Source organism: Haliotis cracherodii, unplaced genomic scaffold (genome assembly GCF_022045235.1).
Source record: "Haliotis cracherodii isolate W230 unplaced genomic scaffold, xgHalCrac1.p SCAF_13, whole genome shotgun sequence".
Classification (NCBI taxonomy): Eukaryota; Metazoa; Mollusca; class Gastropoda; order Lepetellida; family Haliotidae; genus Haliotis; species Haliotis cracherodii.
This window is the reverse complement of record NW_027266268.1, coordinates 8,384,496-8,407,139: the sequence shown is the minus strand read 5'-3', so window position 1 is coordinate 8,407,139 and position 22,644 is coordinate 8,384,496. Positions and strand designations below refer to the sequence as shown.

Below are 22,644 nucleotides of genomic sequence, written 5' to 3'. Positions count from 1 at the left end.
GTTGGGGTGGACCTTGGTTTGCCACTGGCTATCTAAGTGGACCCTTTACTTTCGACTGAATGGAGCTGAATGGAAAGCTATGGGCTGAACTCACTGTGGTCACTTGTTCAAGGTTCAGCCCAGGGGGCGAGTGACATGCTCTAATAAGCCTTCCCTATAGAACACAGTAACAGGGGGAACGAATTGAGTACCCGGGTGAACAGAAGCAAGCAAGCCAATGGGATTTGTTTATGTTAGGTGAAGCCATTCTATGTTTTTACATCATTGTTCCAACCAAATCAACTGACACCTGTTCCATTGTTCCAGTGTGATTGTAGCCAAAAGAGAGGGTTTAATTAAATAAATTAATGCAACAATGCAATAGAGGTAGAGGAATCGCAAGATTTATCTCCAATTGGTTCCATTGTCCTAAAAAGCCCATCAATATTCAAATGTTGTTTTAAACATTTACAGTGTTACTCATGCCTGCTTGTGGCTAATTGTCAGATGAAGTCAATAACTGTGTTAGGTTAATTGACTTTATTAAGCAATATTCCAGTCAATTGCGTTAAAATCAGATCTTATTGTTGCTACTGCTACACATTCCATTACAGGTCAAAATGACTTTTCATTAACTTTGACCGAACAATGAAATTATTAACAAGAAGCCAACATTAGCCAATCAGAAAGCTGCTTTCCAATAGTGTGAAAACGGTGTCTCCCATTCCAGGTGAACAGTTTTGAAAAATATGTTTATAAAGTTCTGTAAATTTTTAATATCTGAAATATCTAATAGATGGCCAAGATTGCATGGCAGTACTTCCCAAAGGCTATGTTTAGTCTTTTCCATTTTAAATGTTTATTCCATTGAAGCAAGAGATGTCTATCATTTAGAATAAATGAGAATCTTGAAGCACATATTTTTCATTCAGAATGCCCCATGTTAACCTTTTCGAGTTAACACAATTAGAAAAACTTTGATTGGTCAGATTAAAGGTCATTCTGATGTAATGGGATGTCCTTATTTTTTGTGTGTGGTGGTAGCATACTCTAAGATCTGATTTTTTAAGGATAAGATTCCAGTTATATCACGTCAAGGTACCAATGAAGGTATGTGTTAGAACTTGTCTTGTAGTAGGAGGCAATGATCTGGTGGTCATGGTATGGTTGATGCATGTGTATGTAAATGCTCATCATGTCACTGGATTGTTTGGTAAAGACTTGATTATTTACATGCTGCTGTCATACAGCTCAGTGTAACTTTCAACAGCAAACAAATAAAATGTCAGGGCGCACCAAAAATGGGTTTTAACATGTCATGTTGGCCATCTAATGAAATAGAGGTACAATTCTTAGTTTTTTTTAATTTTGTTGTTGATAATTCTTATGAATTTTCTACCTCTACTGCATCACTGAAATACCAAACTAACAGTCTAACAGTCTAAAGTGTTTAAGTTCTAGGAAAGAGGTGACATTTTCCCCGCCTTACACACAGGAGAGCTGTATGTGCTATTAGGGCAACAACTTATCATGTGAATTTGACAGTAAAGAGGACTTTTGTTGAAATCTGAAATTTTAGTTATAGTGTGATTGCAGCCAAAAGAGAGGGTCTTTTGGAATGATGCAATAGAGGTAGAGGATTCACAAGAATTATCTCCAATTTAGTTCCATTGTCCTAAAAAGCCCATCAATATGCCAAATGTTGTTTTAAACATTTACAGTGTCACTAATTACTGTCTGTGGCTAATTGTCAGACAATTGTCAGACAATTAGTCAGCTCCTAGTTAGTACTACTAGGTTGACAAATGGGCTTCAAATGACCTTCAACAATGTTGTCTTTGTTCAGCAGCAATTAAAGCTGACTAGATCATCAATCCCTTGCAGGAGCTGGACGTCTCAGTAAATGTAACATGTAGTTAATCCTTGATATGTCCCAACCAGCAGCTATAGCCACTTGTCTGAAGCTAAGGCGAGTGAAATTATGTTTGGTCTAGTAAGCTCAGCGTATACCATATGATAATAGTAATTGGGTGAGTGAGTTTGGTGTAAAGCCGCTTTTAACAGTTTTCCAGTTATATCACAGCGTGTCAGCTTATTGTGGTAGAAAAGCCCAAAGTGATGCAGGTCTCAGACATTTACCACTTCGGTGAAACCCACGAGCACAAATATGGTGCTGACAACCTTGAAACATAATAGGGGCGAACCAAGATTCGAACCCACAATCATAGGTTTCAGGCGTGCCTAAGGGACACAACTCTGCAAAGCGAATCGTGGCGCCTTAGACGACTGCGCAACCCATGCCCCCTGATAACAGTAAACTGTACATAAGAGGAAGCAAAGAGCTAGTGGACTCAAAAGGTTTTGGCAGTTCAGTTTTATTCCAGAAACAATTATCTGTCGAATATTCAATAGGAACAATTGTGTTATTCAGAAGCTGTGCAATTCAGTATTGAAGAAGAAGTTTATTTCATGAAAGAAGGCCACATGGCCCAGATGTTCATTTACAGGAATAATATACACTATGCGTATGCACATGCACAAATTTTCTTACAACAAACGTTAATCTTTTTTGACATTTGTATTTACATAGGTAAATGTCTTTTTAAATATATGGACAGGTTTTTAATAATACAATCATTTCTGGTAGAGAGAAGACTGATAAATTTTGGGACAGATGGTTGCACATGGTAACATTTTGGAATTAAATTTTCTCTACTACTTTTATAAAAAGGACAAATTAACAAAAAATGGTATTCATTTTCTATTTCATAGTGGTTACATATCATACATAAACTAAACGACGACTCTGTGGTTGTATTAAATCAAGTTTTCTGTACATTTAGATTATTGCTTAAACAACAGAATTTACATACAGCTCTGAGAAGATCTCTTTCACGTGCTAAAGTAGACAGATATTTTTCTGGTTCAAGTAGTGATTTATAAGATGAATAAACCTCAAGGAAAGAAGAATTTGTGATTTTGTAATGCCAGTTTTGAAATTCTATATCTTTACATCATTGTTTCAATATAACCATGAAGCATTTCATATCGCCGCAGTCCTGAGACAACCAAACATATGAAAACCCAGTTTGAAACAATAATTGTCTTATATAAGAAACCCAGTTAGTTAGTAGCTATCTACTCTTGTCCTACCCTTATCAAGACCTGTCTACATACAGCCTGTAGCTATCTACTTACTTACTTACTTACTTTGGAGATTTAACGTGCGCTTTCCGACTGATGCGTATTTCGCACACGGGCCCGGCCAGGCCATTTAATGTGTTTCCGAAAGGGGCGAGGGTGGTCTGTGCAACCCAAGAGGGGGCTTTAGGGGTTGCTTATATAGAATTTGGGAATTTTGAGATTTGGAATAGATGCTGATGGGGTTGGGGAGGAGAACTAAGGGAGCTGGGTATGGTGGATGATTGTTTGTTTATGTGATTTTGATTTGGTAGGTTATTATGGTTTTAGATGCGTTTTATTAGTTCCGTTTTTATTAAGAATACGCCTAAGGCCTTGAAGTTTTCTAGTTTATTTTGTGGGTTTAGTATTGCTTCTAGAGTGAGAGCCTTGTTTAGATTGAGGGTTGTTTGTAATGCGGTTCGATGTGTTAGGTAGTGTGTGCAGTGGATGAGTGCGTGTTCTGGGGTTTCTGGTTGTTTGCAGTGTGGGCAGTTACCTGTAGTGTGTTTTTTAAATTTTTTTAGGTGGTTATTTAGGTTGGTGTGTCCTGTTTGGAGTTTAGTGATTACTCTGTCGATTTTTTTTGATGGATGGAGAATTTTTGGTTTGGTTAGTGGTTTGCTGAGCACTCTTTTGATTTTGCTATTTGAGTTTAGATATAGGTTATGCCATTTTTTTGTGATTTTTTGTTTGTTTACACTTTTAATTTCTGATTTTGAGATGGGTAAGTTTAAGCTTATTTCTGGGATTCTAAGGGATAGTTTAGCTGCTTTATCGGCGTTTTCATTACCGTATATTCCTACGTGGGCGGGTATCCACAAGAAGGTTATTTGTTTGCCTGCTTTTGTTAGGTCGTTGGAGCTTTTAAGTATTTGATTTATTAATTTAGGTCGGTTTTTGGTATTTTTGTTTTGGAGGGCTTGTAGTCCACTTAGGGAGTCAGTAAGTATTAGGATTTTTTGGTTGTTTTTGGATTCTTGATTGTGGAGGGCTGAGGCCATGCCCATTAGTTCGGCCGTGAATATTGATTGGTTATTTGGGAGTCGGAAGGATTGTGTGGTTTTAGTTGGTTGTGTGGTATGGACTCCGAAACCCGTGTGTTTGGAGGTCGGATCTGAGGATCCGTCCGTGTAAATGTGACACCAATTTGGCCAATTTTTGTGTATGTATGCTAGTGTGGTAGTTTTAGCTATGTTTGGGTCGGTTTGTTTATTTATTTGGCTAGCTAGTGTTGTGTCTATTTTGGGTATTTTAAGTTTAGGGGTGAAGATATTTGATTGTTTGCAGTTTTGTTTAAGATTTTTAATTTGGTGTTCATTTAGGTAGTTTGTTATTCTTTGGGATATTGGGGTAAGTAAGGGGTGTTTACGAGCTAGAGCTTGGTTTTTAGGGCTGATGTTTTGGTTTATTAAGTTTTGGATGAGAGGGTTTGATTGGGACGCGGCCCAGAAATTTAAGCTTAGCTGTTCCCTGCGTAGACTTAGTGGCATTTCTCCTGTTAAGGCCTGAAGTGAGGTGTAGGAGGTGCCATGTTGGGTGCGTGTAATGAGTTTGAGAGCCTGATATTGTATTGAGTCAAGTTTTTTGGATAGAGAGTTGTTTAGTGTGTTGTATATGGCGCAGCCGTAGTCTAGTTTTGATCTAATTAGGGATATGTAGAGAGAGAGGAGAGTATCTTTGGAGGCTCCCCAGTTAGAGCCAGTTAGGCATCTTAGGGTGTTTAGGTCTTTACTGCATTTAGTTGTTAGGTTTTGGATGTGAGCATCCCAGGTGAGATGTTCATCGAAAATAAGTCCTAAGAATTTGGTTTGTTTTTGAAATTTGATTGTTTGGTTGTTTAGCTGGAGGATTGGGGAGGCGGGTTTCATGTTTTTATGTTTGAATACTATTCCTGTTGTTTTTTCTGAGTTAAGGGAGAAGCCCCATTTGTCAGCCCATTGTTGTATTTTATTAAGAGATTTTTGGAGTAGATTTGTGGCCATTTTCATGCTTTTAGTGCGGATCCAGATGGCTCCATCATCCGCGAATTTTGATGTGTTTACTTTAGGGGATAGACCCTCGAATAGATCGTTTATCATTATATTGAAGAGGGTGGGGCTGAGGATACTGCCCTGTGGAGTGCCATTTTCTAGGGGACATTGGTCCGATAGAGTTTGGTCTATACACACGGTTATTTTACGATTGTTTAGGAAGTCCTGGATGTAGTTTATTATCTGACCTTTGAGTCCTATTTTTTTAAGTTTTTGTATTAGCCCATCGTGCCATACCATGTCGAAAGCTTTAGATAAGTCTAAGAAGATGCCTGTGGTATATTGTTTATTTAGTTGTCCTGTCTTAATATCTTGTTCTAGTCGGGCGAGGTTATCTAGGGTTGAGCGGCCAGGAGTGAAACCGCTTTGATCTGGGTTTATGGTGTTATTTTGGTTTAAGTAATGTTGTAATCTATTTTTAGCCATTGATTCCATTACTTTACATAAGTTTGAAGTTAGGGATATTGGTCTATATGAGTTAGCTTGATTAGCTGGTTTATTAGGTTTAGGGATTGGTATGACTAGGGCCTGTTTCCAGGGTGTAGGAACCTGTCCGTTTAGGTAGATGAGATTGTATAGTTTGAGTAGTGCCTGGAGCAGTTTTAGGGGGAGTTTTTTAATTATTTGGTAAGAGGTTAGGTCTAATCCTGGGGCTATCTACTCTTGTCCTACCCTTATCAAGACCTGTCTACATTCAGCCTGTAGCTATCTACTCTTGTCCTACCTTTATCAAGACCTGTCTACAATCAGCCTGTAGCTATCTACTCTTGTCCTACCCTTATCAAGACCTGACTACATACAGAAAGACCTGTCTACATACAGAAAGACCTGTCTACATAGAGCAAGGCCTGTCTACATAGAGCAAGACCAGTTTACATGTAGCCTGTAGTTACATACTGAAGTGCTACCTTCTAGACCCAACGATCACCACACAAGCTAATTTGATTATGGTTTCTCTTAAAGGTTAATAGATCCTCCCAGGCCACAGTGAGTCTCCATTATACTCGCTAATGTGTCAGCTGGCCATCAGTTCCTCCTCAGCCCCGTCTACATGGCCACCATCCATAACCAGCTTCATCAACACCTGTGTACCTGTATCAAGTGTTGAGAAGTACGCCGACACAGCCCAACAATATGGCATTCTTCCCCACAAGACACTCGGGCGATTCATCCAGCCCTTAGCTCCAATTGATGGAATGGTTTGGACCCAATCAATATTTCTGTTAGCTACCATGTTGCGTGTGTGGAAGCATGACAAATTCAATCAGGAGTTACTTCAAAGGTGGCACTGTCATCGTGCACTGATCTCAGGACCCTGATGACATATCCGTGGAATTGATTCGTCAGTGATAAGGACATTTCAGTTCAGTTCAAAGAGAATAACTGGGATCTATTTAGCATATATATTCCCATCTCCTAAGGATTGAAGACAACCAGCAAAACAGGAAGAATTTATAAAAACGTAATTATGAGAGACCTTTAGCCATAATAAATCAATTACTGATATTTTCAGTCTTGTCTGTAACCATGGTAACTGAAAAGTTTTTTAACATTATCACCTATTAGCAGTCTGGCCTATGTAATAAGATAAGCTGATGCAGTATGGTGAGTGAGTATGGTTTTACGCCGCTTTTAGCAATATTCCAGCAATATCACGGCAGGGGACACCAGGAATGGGCTTCACACATTGCACCAATGTCAGGAATCTAACCCAGGTCTTCGGCGTGATGAGTGAACGCTTTAACCACTAGGCTACCCGACCGCCCCTTAGCTGATACAGAGGCTGTCAGTGGCCAAGTTCAGTAAATACAAAGTCTTCACCAATAATCTGTATTTGATGTATTACCTTGCTAAAGCTTCTGTAAATAAACTTTCCTTTACACATTTACAGTTAACATGTAGAAATTTCTTTTCCATTTAGCTAATAAAGAATTCAGTTTTTTATCTGAAATTTAGCTCATAAAATGCTGCCTAAATATCTGTACATTAAATGAAGTATGTTCAAGTGGGAAGGTAGTTCTTAACCTTTTAACTATTTAAGGCACTCTTGGTATCTAATCTGACAAATGCAGCAGTCCACTTGTTGAGATTAACAGTCTGCAACTTTAGCCACCAGTCCAGAGCCCAAGTCTTGTATAATTCTGTTCAGCAGTGATAGATATTGGCACTGGTCCTGTAGTCCTTGCCAAGCTGCCCAGTAGTTAAGGTATCCTAAGGACTAGCAGAAATTTGCTTTTTTTAAGGGTTTTGCTATATGTTATCATTATAAGGAATAGTGGACTAAAAATGTTAGTTTCTACGGAAGTTCGGCATTGAAAGCTCAGGTAATAAAAACCCATATAGTAACACTTAATTCTACTGGAAATGATACCCACAGCCCCGCGCTGGCCAGTAGTCTCCAGAGTTTGGGGCACAGACTGGATTAATATCTTCGGAAATTGCACAATCCTGAATTTATCATAATTTATCGAAATTATAGATTTCAAATGTTGGTAGGTCTAACATGTCAGAGATACTTTGAATGGAACTAAACTGACATGACGAAGACAACAAGAAGATCCAGCATTAGATGATGGCTCATGAAGTAGTCAAAACATTCACAGTTAATCTGGTTTCTGGCCAATATTCTGCCGGTGTTTGAACCACAATAGATTCCTCCACCCACGCACACACTACAGCCACAAGTTGACAGATCTGTCAGAGCTTGAAATGGCAACCTCTGAGATACTAAGTGTGTCAACCTGACAATACACACGCTCACAGAGCCTTTCCAGAAATCTGGCGTAAGACCCACGAGAATCGATCAATGAAATTAATACCAAAACAACTGAGGAAATGACAGATATTTATTGCTGCCTGTATGCCACAGGAGACGATTTCCTGTGAGGTAATTCAACAAACTGAGTGACTTGATGGTAGCCAGAGGATAGCAGCAATGCTTGATGCTAATACCAAACTAAAATGTGTGTAAACTGTTAGAATATAATGAATGAATGTCATAAGAACAACAGAATAGCATCATATGAATGAATTTCCATACATTCTCCAGGGCGGTAATTAACTTACATATCTCATGGCAATACCATTTCCCATTTGCATCCAGAACCAATAACATTTGAAAGATTTTGAAAGTTGGATGTTAATCAATTATTCCACATTGTCAGTGAATGCATCATCCCTTCACTTTGTGATGCTGGGGCCATGCATCCAACTGAACTACTGCGAATTCGTGACCCACTTCATATGCTGTTTGCCCTGGCTCCTTAGACTAAACCGTCAAAAAACATTAACCCATAGAACGTGGAATGACCTGTGCAGTCTTTGACTTTTGCCACAAGTCTGAAGCCTGAATCTAGTAAAAATCTGTCTCACTTTACAGCTTTTACATAAAGTAAACATTAAAATCTACTGAAAATGATGCCAAAATACAATTTTGGGCCAGTAGTCTGAAAATGATTTTAGCACATTTTGTTTGACGAAAGGGGGATAATCCATCAATCACAGCAAGCATGCTATGTGGTTTTATCACACAGATACAAGGTGAATGTGAATTAGTCATTTTGTTACACATATCAACCTTTGCATCTATATGAAACATGATAAACTTTTGACCTATTTGTAACAGATTCATCTACTCCAAGGGAAGCAACCAAAAAACACTTTTCAAGACAGATGTAAAATTAAAGCAGATATCAGAAATGGTTGTCCGATATTCAGAGTTACTTCGTAAAGGCGACAACTATATGGAAACAATGTGTTAATTTAATCAACACCCTCTAGTTGATGTTTTACACCACAAGCATATAAAATAATGCACATGGCTGTGAATAAGATTCCAGCAGCCAATTACAGAATTAACCTAATTGTGCTGCCAATTATGACCATTGTGCACTGAGAGAAAGAACATTAGCCTCCAACACCAGCTACTTTAGTTGATACAGATGGGAACATAACACACTCGCAGAACACAAAGACAATGACAACTGTCATTTCAACAAATTGGGGGCCTTGCATGGAAGGTAAAGTGTTCCTAGCCAGACCTTGCATGGAGGGTTGGGTGTTCCTAGCCAGACCTTGTATGGATGGTAAAGTGTCCCTAGCCAGGCCTTGCATGGAAGGTAAAGTGTTCCTAGCCAGGCCTTGCATGGAAGGTAAAGTGTCCCTAGCCAGGCCTTGCATGGAAGGTAAAGTGTCCCTAGCCAGGCCTTGCATGGAAGGTAAAGTGTCCCTAGCCAGACCTTGCATGGAGGGTTGGGTGTTCCTAGCCAGGCCTTGCATGGAAGGTAAAGTGTTCCTAGCCAGGCCTTGCATGGAAGGTAAAGTGTCCCTAGCCAGGCCTTGCATGGAAGGTAAAGTGTCCCTAGCCAGACCTTGCATGGAGGGTTGGGTGTTCCTAGCCAGGCCTTGCATGGAAGGTAGATTGTCCCTAGCCAGGCCTTGCATGGAAGGTAAAGTGTCCCTAGCCAGGCCTTGCATGGAAGGTAAAGTGTCCCTAGCCAGGCCTTGCATGGAAAGTGGAGTGTCCCTAGCCAGGCCTTGCATGGAAGGTAAAGTGTTCCTAGCCAGGCCTTGCATGGAAGGTAAAGTGTTCCTAGACAGGCCTTGCATGGAAGGTAAAGTGTCCCTAGCCAGGCCTTGCATGGAAGGTAGAGTGTCCCTAGCCAGGCCTTGCATGGAAGGTAGAGTGTCCCTAGCCAGACCTTGCATGGAAGGTAGAGTGTCCCTAGCCAGGCCTTGCATGGAAGGTAGAGTGTCCCTAGCCAGACCTTGCATGGAAGGTAAAGTGTCCCTAGCCAGACCTTGCATGGAAGGTAGAGTGTCCCTAGCCAGGCCTTGCATGGAAGGTAGAGTGTCCCTAGCCAGACCTTGCATGGAAGGTAGAGTGTCCCTAGCCAGGCCTTGCATGGAAGGTAGAGTGTCCCTAGCCAGACCTTGCATGGAAGGTAAAGTGTCCCTAGCCAGACCTTACATGGAAGGTAGAGTGTCCCTAGCCAGGCCTTGCATGGAAGGTAGAGTGTCCCTAGCCAGACCTTGCATGGAAGGTAAAGTGTCCCTAGCCAGGCCTTGCATGGAAGGTAGAGTGTCCCTAGCCAGGCCTTGCATGGAAGGTAAAGTGTCCCTAGCCAGGCCTTGCATGGAAGGTAAAGTGTCCCTAGCCAGACCTTGCATGGAGGGTTGGGTGTTCCTAGCCAGGCCTTGCATGGAAGGTAGATTGTCCCTAGCCAGGCCTTGCATGGAAGGTAAAGTGTCCCTAGCCAGGCCTTGCATGGAAGGTAAAGTGTCCCTAGCCAGGCCTTGCATGGAAGGTAAAGTGTTCCTAGCCAGACCTTGCATGGAAGGTAAAGTGTCCCTAGCCAGACCTTGCATGGAAGGTAGAGTGTCCCTAGCCAGACCTTGCATGGAAGGTAGATTGTCCCTAGCCAGGCCTTGCATGGAAGGTAAAGTGTCCCTAGCCAGGCCTTGCATGAGAGGTGGAGTGTCCCTAGCCAGGCCTTGCATGAGAGGTGGAGTGTCCCTAGCCAGGCCTTGCATGGAAGGTAAAGTGTTCCTAGCCAGGCCTTGCATGGAAGGTAAAGTGTTCCTAGACAGGCCTTGCATGGAAGGTAAAGTGTCCCTAGCCAGGCCTTGCATGGAAGGTAAAGTGTTCCTAGCCAGGCCTTGCATGGAAGGTAAAGTGTTCCTAGCCAGGCCTTGCATGGAAGGTAAAGTGTCCCTAGCCAGACCTTGCATGGAAGGTAAAGTGTCCCTAGCCAGACCTTGCATGGAAGGTAAAGTGTTCCTAGCCAGACCTTGCATGGAAGGTAAAGTGTTCCTAGCCAGACCTTGCATGGAAGGTAGAGTGTCCCTAGCCAGGCCTTGCATGGAAGGTAAAGTGTCCCCAGCCAGACCTTACATGGAAGGTAAAGTGTCCCTAGCCAGACCTTGCATGGAAGGTAAAGTGTCCCTAGCCAGGCCTTGCATGGAAGGTAAAGTGTCCCTAGCCAGACCTTGCATGGAAGGTAAAGTGTCCCTAGCCAGGCCTTGCATGGAAGGTAAAGTGTTCCTAGCCAGACCTTGCATGGAAGGTAAAGTGTCCCTAGCCAGACCTTACATGGAAGGTAAAGTGTCCCTAGCCAGACCTTACATGGAAGGTAAAGTGTCCCCAGCCAGACCTTACATGGAAGGTAAAGTGTCCCTAGCCAGACCTTGCATGGAAGGTAAAGTGTCCCTAGCCAGGCCTTGCATGGAAGGTAAAGTGTCCCTAGCCAGACCTTACATGGAAGGTAAAGTGTCCCTAGCCAGACCTTGCATGGAAGTCGGTGTTAGTAACACTGTAGACCTCATGACCAGCAATAAGCTCCGACCATCACCTTGTGCATTGGAGTTAGTTACACTTTGCACAGCCATCATGGCCAGCAATAAGCCAACTATGACTTCATGCAGTGGTCGGCATTAGAAACACTGCAGCCATAATGGCTGATGTCTCAATTGCAGACATTGGATTCAGACGTTCAATAAGTGAACAAAACGGAGGTCATTCCAGTCACGATCTGTCAACTGCATGTTTGTATTCTCCATGAAGGCTTTGTAGAGGAGTGAAATCTGAGATTCTTTTTTTCGTGTTTGAGTGTTTTCCAGATAACAGGCTAATACTTGCTGACAATCATCGAAGAAGATACATGATATTAGTACTGTCACATCCATCACACATAAAACATGGTAACAATGATATAGAGAATCAAATATATCAACACGAGTTGATAAAAGTGGAAAAATTCTGAGGCTTGCCGAGGATTTTTGCCACTTTTATCAACAATTGTTGATATATTTGATGTCAAAAGACACGAGGGTGAGATTTTATTTATCATCCAACATCATTCTTCCAACTTTTTGTAGACAGTAATTAGCAGTGTCTTCAGTGTAAAAAGTACTGCTAACAGCTTCAGTAGCAGAGCCATTAGTGATGTAATTTGATTGTGATGTCATGGTAACCAGTGATGTCACAATGGTCTGCAAAGCATTGTGGTGTAATTTCATTGATCTCATCCAAGCGATATCTCCTGTGGGAGCCAGTTTTGGATGATAAATCATATTGTTTTACAAATGAAAAACATCAAATTCCTCACGATAAACAGTCGTTACATGAGCCTCACTTATACCCTCAAATACACATTCAGGGTTTTACCTTGACCTACGAAACTCAAGGGTCAGGAGACCTTACACAAAATATGAGGGTCCTGTAAAGTAATGAAATGGTGTAGTGTACTCTCCCGTACTGTAAGAATTGATAATTACTTTAATTAATTACAAAACCTTAATATTTCATGTCAAGAATTGGGGACAATGATTATTATTCTGCATCCCTTGTTTTTCATCGTCCATTCTATATATTCATGCTTACTGGATGCACATTTCTGCATCATGTAAAACCCTGCCTACTTAATCCTCACCGTGAGATTGTTGGAGAATACGAGTCTTGATCCATATATCTCAACACAAATGTGTGTGATACATTTCATAACAGGATAGACAAAGTGTTAATGGAGAACATACAGTTTCCCACATGACCATGTCTCGCAGCAATCTACCCCAACCGACCACCTCCGTACAAATGTCAGAGTAAGATCCTATAACGTAACCTGACATTTGTCTGAACACTGCAACCCAAACAACTCACCCCGACATTTTCGTTTTGGACTTTTTTTCATTCCGTCTGAAAAGTGAAAACATACTCCCACACATATCCAAAAGTGAAAACGAGGAGTGAGAATGTACACTTCAGTCACATAGAAGGCCATTGAGACCGAAGATCTTGTGATCAGTCAGATAAAATCTTCAAATGTCACTGTAAGAATTTGACGCGTTTTCACCAGGCAGGATCCGTCACATCCACAGAGATGGCTAGTGAAGTGGAGAGGATTTAATAGGGGATATGTCCAACCCCTGCTTCTCTGTTCACTCATTCACACTTAATGAGACCTATACTGCTGTACACACGACACGGATAACAAGGGGTTATCAATAGGGACAATTGTATTTTCTTGTATAATGGAAGAAATTGAAGTGAAAATGTATATTACAGTCTATAATAGTTGTGACTGGGTGTTATGATGTGTGATCTGAATACTCGATTCACATAAGCATGTAATTCTGGAAAATAAAATGGAAGTAATTGTATGTATTTCTATTCACAGCTCATAAGAGATTTTTGGAGATAAAATTCAAGCAATTTTCAAGGAAAACACCACAATGTCAAAGGCTACTTCACTTGTTGCACTTAAAATGATGAACTGACAGAAGCAGCTTGCAAAGGCAGAACCAGACACTGACAGCTTGTCAACCAATTCATACATGAATGTCTCGTCTTTAAAATTGAGGTAGCAAGAGAAATTTTGAAGCTGTAAGTAACAAAACACATGATGGTATGGATGATCAAGTCGTTTACTTGCAGAATAATGGGGTTAGAATCTGCACCGAAATGTCTCTACAACTGTAACAAAGAACCTGATCAGCATACTATCTTCTTATCAGCTCCTTTAAGACAGTGGATTTCATCCTCAACAATAAGCTTTTTCTTTCTTCCTTCGCTATTAATGCCACATTCAGCAATACGCCTGCTACATAATGGAGTCTGGACCAGATACTGTAAACAGCTTTATTTCTGCGCCGTTAAAATATTGGGAATACCACGCCAAAGACAATACTGCGACGAGATATTTTTGCGAGTTGCCGTGTTGAGATGACCCCTCGCGTACCAAACAATAGACAGCTTCTCTCAGAAGCTAGTTTTTCTGAGTTTGCCGGAAAGTTGACCGGAAGAGATTGCGACTAATTATCAAATACGATAATTGACTCAACTCAGTGTCATGTCATGTGTGGACAAAATTGCAAAGGACACTGACGCAATCAAGCGAGGTTGGAAGAAGGCAGGATTACTGTGAGGTAACAGTGACACTAACTGGTCTGTTTACACTGTCATTTGTGATGTATTGTGTGACCATTCTGCATTCATTTGTTCTTTTTAACTTATTGAGTAACTTGTAGTTCTGGTTGATGATTTCAACATTTGACGACGTGTTGCAATGAATAAAGTATGTATGTATTATTTATACTTATTTTTGCGTTTTTAATTTTTGCGATTGAGTCTCGTTCGCAAAACTCGCAATAATAAAACGGTCGCAAAAAATTCCCTGTTTACAGTAATACAGTGATTGATATTATGAGCAAAGATCCACACCATTAGGATACAACGACATGCAATACAAAGACACCGAACCAGACCACTTGATCTGGTAAGCATCATAAGTTGCCCTTTACAACAACAAACAGGTTGCTGGGGATCAAATTCTAAAAAGGAATCGCCACAGGGACCCTACAAGAAGCTCTCATAAATGAAGAACAGTAAATTCAACACCTAGTGTAATCTGTGTGAAGTACGCTATTTCGTGCAACGAACACTTGACCCCCCACAGCTGGTACCTGCTGGATGACTTGTTCTGTCACACACAACACTTGAAAAATGTGGAGGATCCATGGTTGCATGGATACAGATTAATACATTGTCGGCAGTTTCCCTCTGAAAGACACGAGAGTTCCTGGACTGGAGGGAAGACTCTCAACTAGGAATAAGTCCTTCATCTTGAAAATGTCTGGTCATGCAAGGAGATGCTTCAGAAGGTTTGAAATATCACTTGTTAAAGTAGACACATTTTGTGCTTCATGAAAAAGTGATCCTTCAAACAGTGATGTTGTATTCTTCATGAGAACTGTGAGTTCAGTAGTGATGGAAAGCATTGTACTGCATGAAGCTGAGAATATGATACACTGATTTACAACACCTGAATTGCATTTACAAAAAAAAGGTTAAAGAAAAAATTATTCTGGTAGAACCAATAGGACCAGTGCTATTGACATAATAATTGTCACACATAACATCAGTCTGAAACACTTTCACACCTAGCATATTCTGTATTTGAATTTTGTTAAATTTTGATCGATAACTCTCAATAAGAATCAGGATATATAGAAACATTACATGAGTATGTGTTATATCATGCAAACTGCACGGTTGTTTCAGGGTAATATGTGTTATATCGCTCCCTTGTACTGGACAATAAATCACTGCCAGGACAATTATCACAGTGCTTCAGATAGCCTGACCACAAAAGAAATCTATTAGCAAGATGGCTCTGAAGTGGACCTATCACTTTCACAATCAATGGAACAGTCTACTTAGAAAAGGATTGTTATAATGTTCTAACCACCTGCTCCTATCTCAAGTCGGCTCTTGTGACCATAATGGGTACTGACTGCCATTCTATCCATATTCCCTACAGGGAGTCTCTTTTATAATGAGGTGAGGTGAAATGGGGGTTCAACGCCACATTCAAGATTATTGCACCTATATGGCAATGTGCATGCTTGCACTTGTCAGGACCAATGCCAGTTGTATATACTGAGATACCTTGCCGCAGTTTAACATGGGTACCACCCCACTCAGACACAGTATACTGACTCCGAGCCGACCTGTCTTTGCTTTAGCCCCGTAATGCCGAGTGCCAGGCAGTGAAACAACAAGTACCATATTTCTATGTCTTATGGTAGGACACAGATGGGGATCGTGCTACCTGCTTCTGATCTCAAGCAGATTCTTAATCCATGAGACCAGGGAGGCTGTCACTCACAATGAGAGGATATGTGCCCTTTGGACACAACAAACAACAACAAACTAACAAAATAATTTCAAACACTGTTTGTCAAATGACAATATGAACCAAATATGTCAAAGGAAAATAATCTGAAGCATGCCAACCAGGAAGTTATAGATAATCGTGAAAAACATCTGATGAATGAATTAACACTTTAAAAGCGTTGATGAAGAAGCGTCCAACTCCTAATGAGAAATCTCAATCAGGCAGTCAGGTGTGTGGCCTAGATTCCGTGACTCTGCAACCACATTGTTTGAGAAACTGATCAATATTGCCCACATCACCCCTAACACTGTATCCAGAGATACAGCTGTCCATCTTGATACATTAACATTGCAAATCATATTCATTTGTTTTATCAGTTTCCAGGGCATTTATTTAGGTCAGTCATCCAGAGATAGAATCATTCACTGTAAAACAAACTTAGTCATTGGATCAATAACTCCTTTATATAAAGACTTTTGTATGTGTGTGTATGTTTTACATCAATGGTAAAGACCATATTGGTATTCAGCTACAAAGGGCACCAATGACACTGTGATCTACAAGCTCCGCAAAGCGACATCCCCTTCGCCAAGCTCACTATACTATAATCGCTGCCACGTCAAAGCTCCCCACTGTGATAGGTGGCTACAACCATGCTTGGAGTTGCAAACAAGTGATGACTGCCTTGACGCCAAATACTCTTTCTGCTTTTAAAAGTATTCCAGTTATATCATGGCGTGTCAGCTTAATGGGGGGGGGAAGACTGAAGTGAAGCAGGCCTCGGATGTTTACCACTTCGGTGAAACCCACAAGCATGGGTATGGTGCTGACAAACCTAGAAACATAATCGGGGCGAACCGGGATTCGAATCCACAATCATAGGTTTCTGGCGTGCCCAAGGGACGCAACTCTGCACGGCAAACCGTGGTGCCTTAGATGATTGGGCCACCCGTGCCCCCCTTTTCCAAATGAACTAAGATGGCATTCCCAAACACATAAACAAAAGTAGAAATGTTACTAGATTTGGGGTTAGAGGGCAAATTTCAAGATTCTTGTATTGGCAGCACCCACACTAGTGGCAGCAATGTTACCGAGAGTGTAACGAAGGTGTCACTCTCTGGGAAGGAACTTGAGTGATCTACAGAGACGTGCCAGGATCGGTTGAGCAAGGTTGAAATGTCAGATTCACTCTGATTAAGATCCCTATCGGTCAGCACCACATGCAAGAAAGATTTCGTTTCATGTGCAGTACGTTATCGACTCGTTACCTGTCAAACTGTAAAGATACTCTATGCTTCTATTTGATATGCAGGACAATATCTACAGATCTGGTCACCATTGTCACCTGTGTTGCCACAGAAACGGTGAAGACATGCTTTGCTATGATTTGATGTGTATCAGAGCCTGTCCTTCATGCTAAGATACTTCAAATTTAATCAATCTACCTGGGATATTGCCATAATTTCTTGACAAGTTGATTATATTATATTTTGATGGGACATTCTTCTTTATCATTAACAAAGTTGGAAATGCAATAAAATATCTAACAATCTGATTGCTTAAAGCAACATTCCAGTAATACGAGACAGCGGCTTCCTTCATTGTCCCTGTGTGCAGAACCAAACCTGGGCCTTGGGCAACACAAGTGAAAGCTTCAACCACTAGGCTACTAACATCACCTGAATCTGGTCTCAAGCTAGAGGACTTATGGGAGTCTTTATATATGTTCGTTTGTTTGTTTGTTTGGGAAAGTACATTATCAGGACAGAATGGAACAGTCATGAGAACCATAGGACTTCATCTCACTCCTCAATGTCACAACTGATATGTTTGTTTGTTTGTTTAACACCGCACTCAGCAATATTCCAGCTACCGTATTCGACGTGATTAGAAATTCAGAATATAATTTTGGTGACAAAAAAAAGAAAGTTGAAAGATTGTAAATTTCATAGTTTATGCTGACATCCTGAAACAATACAAAAGAAAAGTATGTGCGTATCATACACGACAAATATATTGTCCAGAATTTAATTGCCCATAATTAAGGGTGCATATAACACACAAGTGCATATTTTACCCAAATAAATAAATCTTGTGTACATTGATCAATATATTAGCAAATATTGCGGTGGGCTCTTATTAGATATTAAATATGGTATATGTAAATAATACAGTCTGGACCAGACAATGAAATAATTGAAATTATGAGCATGTATCGACGCAATCAGGATATGATGGCATGCATCAACCAAGTCAGCGAGCCTGAACACCTGATCTCATTAGCTGCCTGTTAAGACAAGCATGGGTTGCTGAAGACCTATTCTAACCCAGATCTGCACGGGTCGGGAGTCTTTATAGGCATACAGAAGCTGGATATAATCATGACAAAGGATATTATGGATATTATTGATAACAATTCACTGATGAAGGTGGAAGAAGTAGCCCTGAAGAGACATGTATGTATAATAGCTAATAATTATTTTTATATCATTCAAGTTAATATATCAGCCACATGACAATGTGGTACACAAGGAACAGGCTTCACACATAGTGCCATGGTGGAATCAAACCCAGGACTGCAGAACACTTGACCAACTTGGCTACCTCACCCCTTGGCTTATGTCTGTGAGCAAGTGGAAACCAACGCAACAGCTGAATCCAAAGTTGCCATGGTCTCGATTCTCAAACTGTGTATTGACATACTACACGACTCCTTCAGTAATCAATGCTCCTGTGCCACAGATTCGTGAAAACATTCTTTACACCACGCGTGTGAAAACAGAGAGATCAATATTCCTTTTTTGAGGACTGATGCTGTCTTTTTCCACAAGGCATATGAACATGATGTTTCACTGTTACTGTATTGTGCAGGATTGGCCAAGTAAAACTGTTACATGAGAAAAATATCCTGTGTGTGTTGATAGTCTCAACTTCAGTCACAAGCCAGATTTCAGTAGGGCTGACAATTTGGGCTATTTTCACTATTGCAATAGTATATGATAGTGTTAAACTGAGCTTTAAAACTTGATAATGATATTAATCATAGACGACTGGGCCACCCCTGCCCCACCTTACCAGTTCAAGAAAACATCACAGAATTATAGTTGTATCTTATCAGCAACTTATCAGGTCAAGACAACATCACAGCTGTATTCATTTCAGCAACTTATCAGGTCAAGACAACATCAAAGCTGTATTTATTTCAGCAACTTATCAGGTCGAGACAACATCACAGCTGTATTTATTTCAGCAACTTATCCGGTCGAGACAACATCACAGCTGTATTTATTTCAGCAACTTATCCGGTCGAGACAACATCACAGCTGTATTTATTTCAGCAACTTATCCGGTCGAGACAACATCACAGCTGTATTTATTTCAGCAACTTATCAGGTCGAGACAACATCACAGCTGTATTTATTTCAGCAACTTATCCGGTCGAGACAACATCACAGCTGTATTTATTTCAGCAACTTATCCGGTCGAGACAACGTCACAGCTGTATTTATTTCAGCAACTTATCAGGTCAAGACAACATTACAGCTGTATTTATTTCAGCAACTTATCAGGTCAGGACAACATCAAAGCTGTTTTCATTTTAGAACAACATCACAGCTGTATTCATTTCAGCAACTTATCAGATCAAGGCAACATCACAACATCACAGCCGTATATATTTCAGCAACTTATCAGATCAAGACAACATCCCAACATCACAGCTGTATTCATTTCAGCAACTTATCAGATCAAGACAACATCCCAACATCACAGCTGTATTCATTTCAGCAACTTATCAGGTCAAGACAACATCACAGCTGTATTTAAATCAGCAACTTATCAGGTCGAGATCACAACACCCTGATTCCAATAAAAGCGATTGTGCTTCACTCCAGCATCACATCTGTGTGTGTCTAGTGCGGGGACATGGGCCCTGAGTCGTGTTCCCGACCGCCATGTATCATACATCCTGATGAATTATTCATGTAATTACAGTGTAATTACAGTCCGTTAGTTAAGAATCAAGTGAAGAACTTACTTGTACCAGCACACCCCTGCCATTATGATGCCTATCAAGCCTGCCACACTGCACGCGGCTACGGTCACTGAAAACACAAAATGGCTGGTCTAGACACAGAATAACTAGTCCACACAATGAACAGTTAATAACAAACCAATAGGATGTCTTGCTTGTCAATGAACTTCACAAAGAAGCATAAATACCTCACCTGACTGACAAAGGGACCTGGCCTATATATACCTCCCGCTGTTCACAAGGCATGATGACAGACATAGTTATACAACAGGGAGATGCCAGTCAGTCAGCCACTTACTGTGAGATATGGTTTGTATTTACTGCTTATATAATACATGTCAACTCATCCTTACATCATCATTTTTTATACTGTGTGCATGCCCTTTCATTCTGACTCACTACAAAAATATGTTACAGTTAGCTGTCTTGCTTGTTTGAAAGATTTAGACCTATGATGCTATCACGTTCAAAAACATGGCCAGAGCAAAATAGATGGATTTTTTAAAGATACTATCATGTTCAAAAACATGGCCAGAGCAAAATAAATGGATTTTTTAAAGATAGTATCACGTTCAAAAACATGGCCAGAGCAAAATAGATGGATTTTTTAAAGATACTATCATGTTCAAAAACATGGCCAGCGCAAAATAGATGGATTTTTGTAAATTTCCTACAGTAAATCGCACAATGAGAAAGGTTTTTTTTCCATGTTAGCAGCCGTAGAAATTTCTTTGAAGACAATCAGCTTGGGTCAAAAGATGTTTCAGAAGCAGGCAAAAAAGTCTTATGAGAGCCTCTTAAAAGACATAGTAGCCGTAACTCTGCATGTAAGAGAGTGGATATTCCAGCAACATTATGGTAGGGAACACAAGCAATGGGCTGCACATACTGTACCCATGAGGGGAATCAAACTCAGGTAAACACTTCAACCACGAGGCTACCCTACTGCCCCAGGACCAGTATAGAGGAAGAGGCATTAAGACTTAGTTTAACACAATGTAACACTGATGTGAGAGAGTGAGTTTGGCAGAGCTCCAGATAAGCTGCGTATCTGCGTGAAATACGCATCAGAAATGCAGAAATACGCAGTAAAATATAATCCAAGCGTATCAAATACGCAACGAACATTACAGATACGCTACAAAAATAAAACTTGTGCGTATCATCAAAGTATTGTGAAGTAACCCTGCGTATTTGATTAGCAAATGAGCAACTTATATTGAAATTATAAGTTGGCATTCCGTCAACCTTGCCAAACTCATCATGATCATTTGCCATAACACTTTCTTGTGGAAGTATGGTGGTATTTTTGAGTCCTATAAAGCTCTCGAACCCACACGACACCGGTTTGCAGGGACTAGATGAATAGCGTTTTTAAATATTTAACTTAAATACCCACATGTGTAAAAACTAGTGGGTAACAGAAATTTGAATACGCACCTAGAATTACTGATACCCAATGATTTTAAAATGCATGGGTAAAATACCCACAACACCAAAAGCTTATCTGGAGCTCTGGTTTGGTTCTACTTCGCTTTCAGCAATATTCCAGCAATATTCCAGCAATATCACGGCAGGGAACACCAGAAAAGTGCTTCACACATTGTACCAATGTCGGGAATCAAACCCGGGTCTTCGACGTGATGAGCAAACGCTTTAACCACTAGGCTACCTGACCGTCCTGAAACACTTACATACCCATAAGGGGAATTAAACCTGACAGTCACATGGGCTCTTGTTCACAACATTGTTACAACTATAAGTCTTACATCAAACAAAACTTCCCTTTAACCTCTAGGTCTAGTTGAACCAGGTTTGTTTCCGGGAGTGAGGCTATATTTTTATTTGACATTATCAACCGAATGAGTTCCGTAGCCAACTCACCTAAAAAGATTACATCAGTTCCACCAAACATGGATGAATGTGGACTGATATTTTTGTGCTCTGAGCCGACGAGTGGCTGTGGGGTGCCTTTGGCAGCGTGCGTTGTGCCATTTGGGGCTGGTGTTTCTGGCGCTTTGGGATCTGTGCCCGACGTCGCAGGAGGCTTCACATCTTTCGCTTGACTAGGGATGTCAGCCTTTATATGTTCATTTTCACTTTCTGGAATGGACCAAAGATACAGTGTTAAAACCAAACAATGAACAGACAATAGCTGACATGAGTGATGTTCGGAAGAAACAGTGTTAGACACAGACCATAGTCAGACAATTGTTGAAACTAGCGTTGTTCCAAAGATACAGTGTTAAAAACAAACAAGAACAGACAAAAGCTGACATAAGTGATGTTCGGAAGAAACAGTGTTAGACACAGACCATAGTCAGACAATTGTTGATACTTGCGTTGTTCGAATTAATCTTTTGTTTATGATGGAATGGTTTTATGTTTAAGTTCTATAATTGAGCATATTTCAATTATGTTAATAATCAATAAATCATTGACTGCTTTTTCAAATCAATGATAGATCTTTTCACTGTCATTGAGTGAGGAAGCATGATGATATACAGCTTTGTCAGTACTGGAAAGTGACAGGCAATATTTACAGTATGGAGTGAGTGAGTGAGTAGGGTTTGAAACGGTTTGAAAATTATTCAGTTCTACCACGGCAGGGGAGCTTCATATGGAAAGAAAGCCCAAAGTGATGCAGGTCTTAGATGTTTGTACCTCTTTGGTGTATGTTGCTGACAAACCTAGAAACATAATTGGGGCAAACCACGATTTGAACCCAAGATGAATGAGGTTTTAC

The 22,644-nt window shown here is 40.5% G+C and overlaps 1 protein-coding gene across 1 annotated transcript in view; it reads right to left on the bottom strand.

Moving 5' to 3' along the window:
* Nucleotides 1-22,644, bottom strand: part of LOC139459574 (neural proliferation differentiation and control protein 1-like) — a 56,953-nt gene that overhangs the window by 8,698 nt on the left and 25,611 nt on the right. Inside the window, exons 3-4 of the mRNA XM_071241127.1 lie at nucleotides 21,783-22,001; nucleotides 19,902-19,968 (exon numbers count right to left, since the gene is read on the bottom strand). Of these exons, the coding sequence (XP_071097228.1) occupies nucleotides 19,902-19,968; nucleotides 21,783-22,001 (286 nt within the window). The remainder of the gene's footprint in view (nucleotides 1-19,901; nucleotides 19,969-21,782; nucleotides 22,002-22,644) is intronic.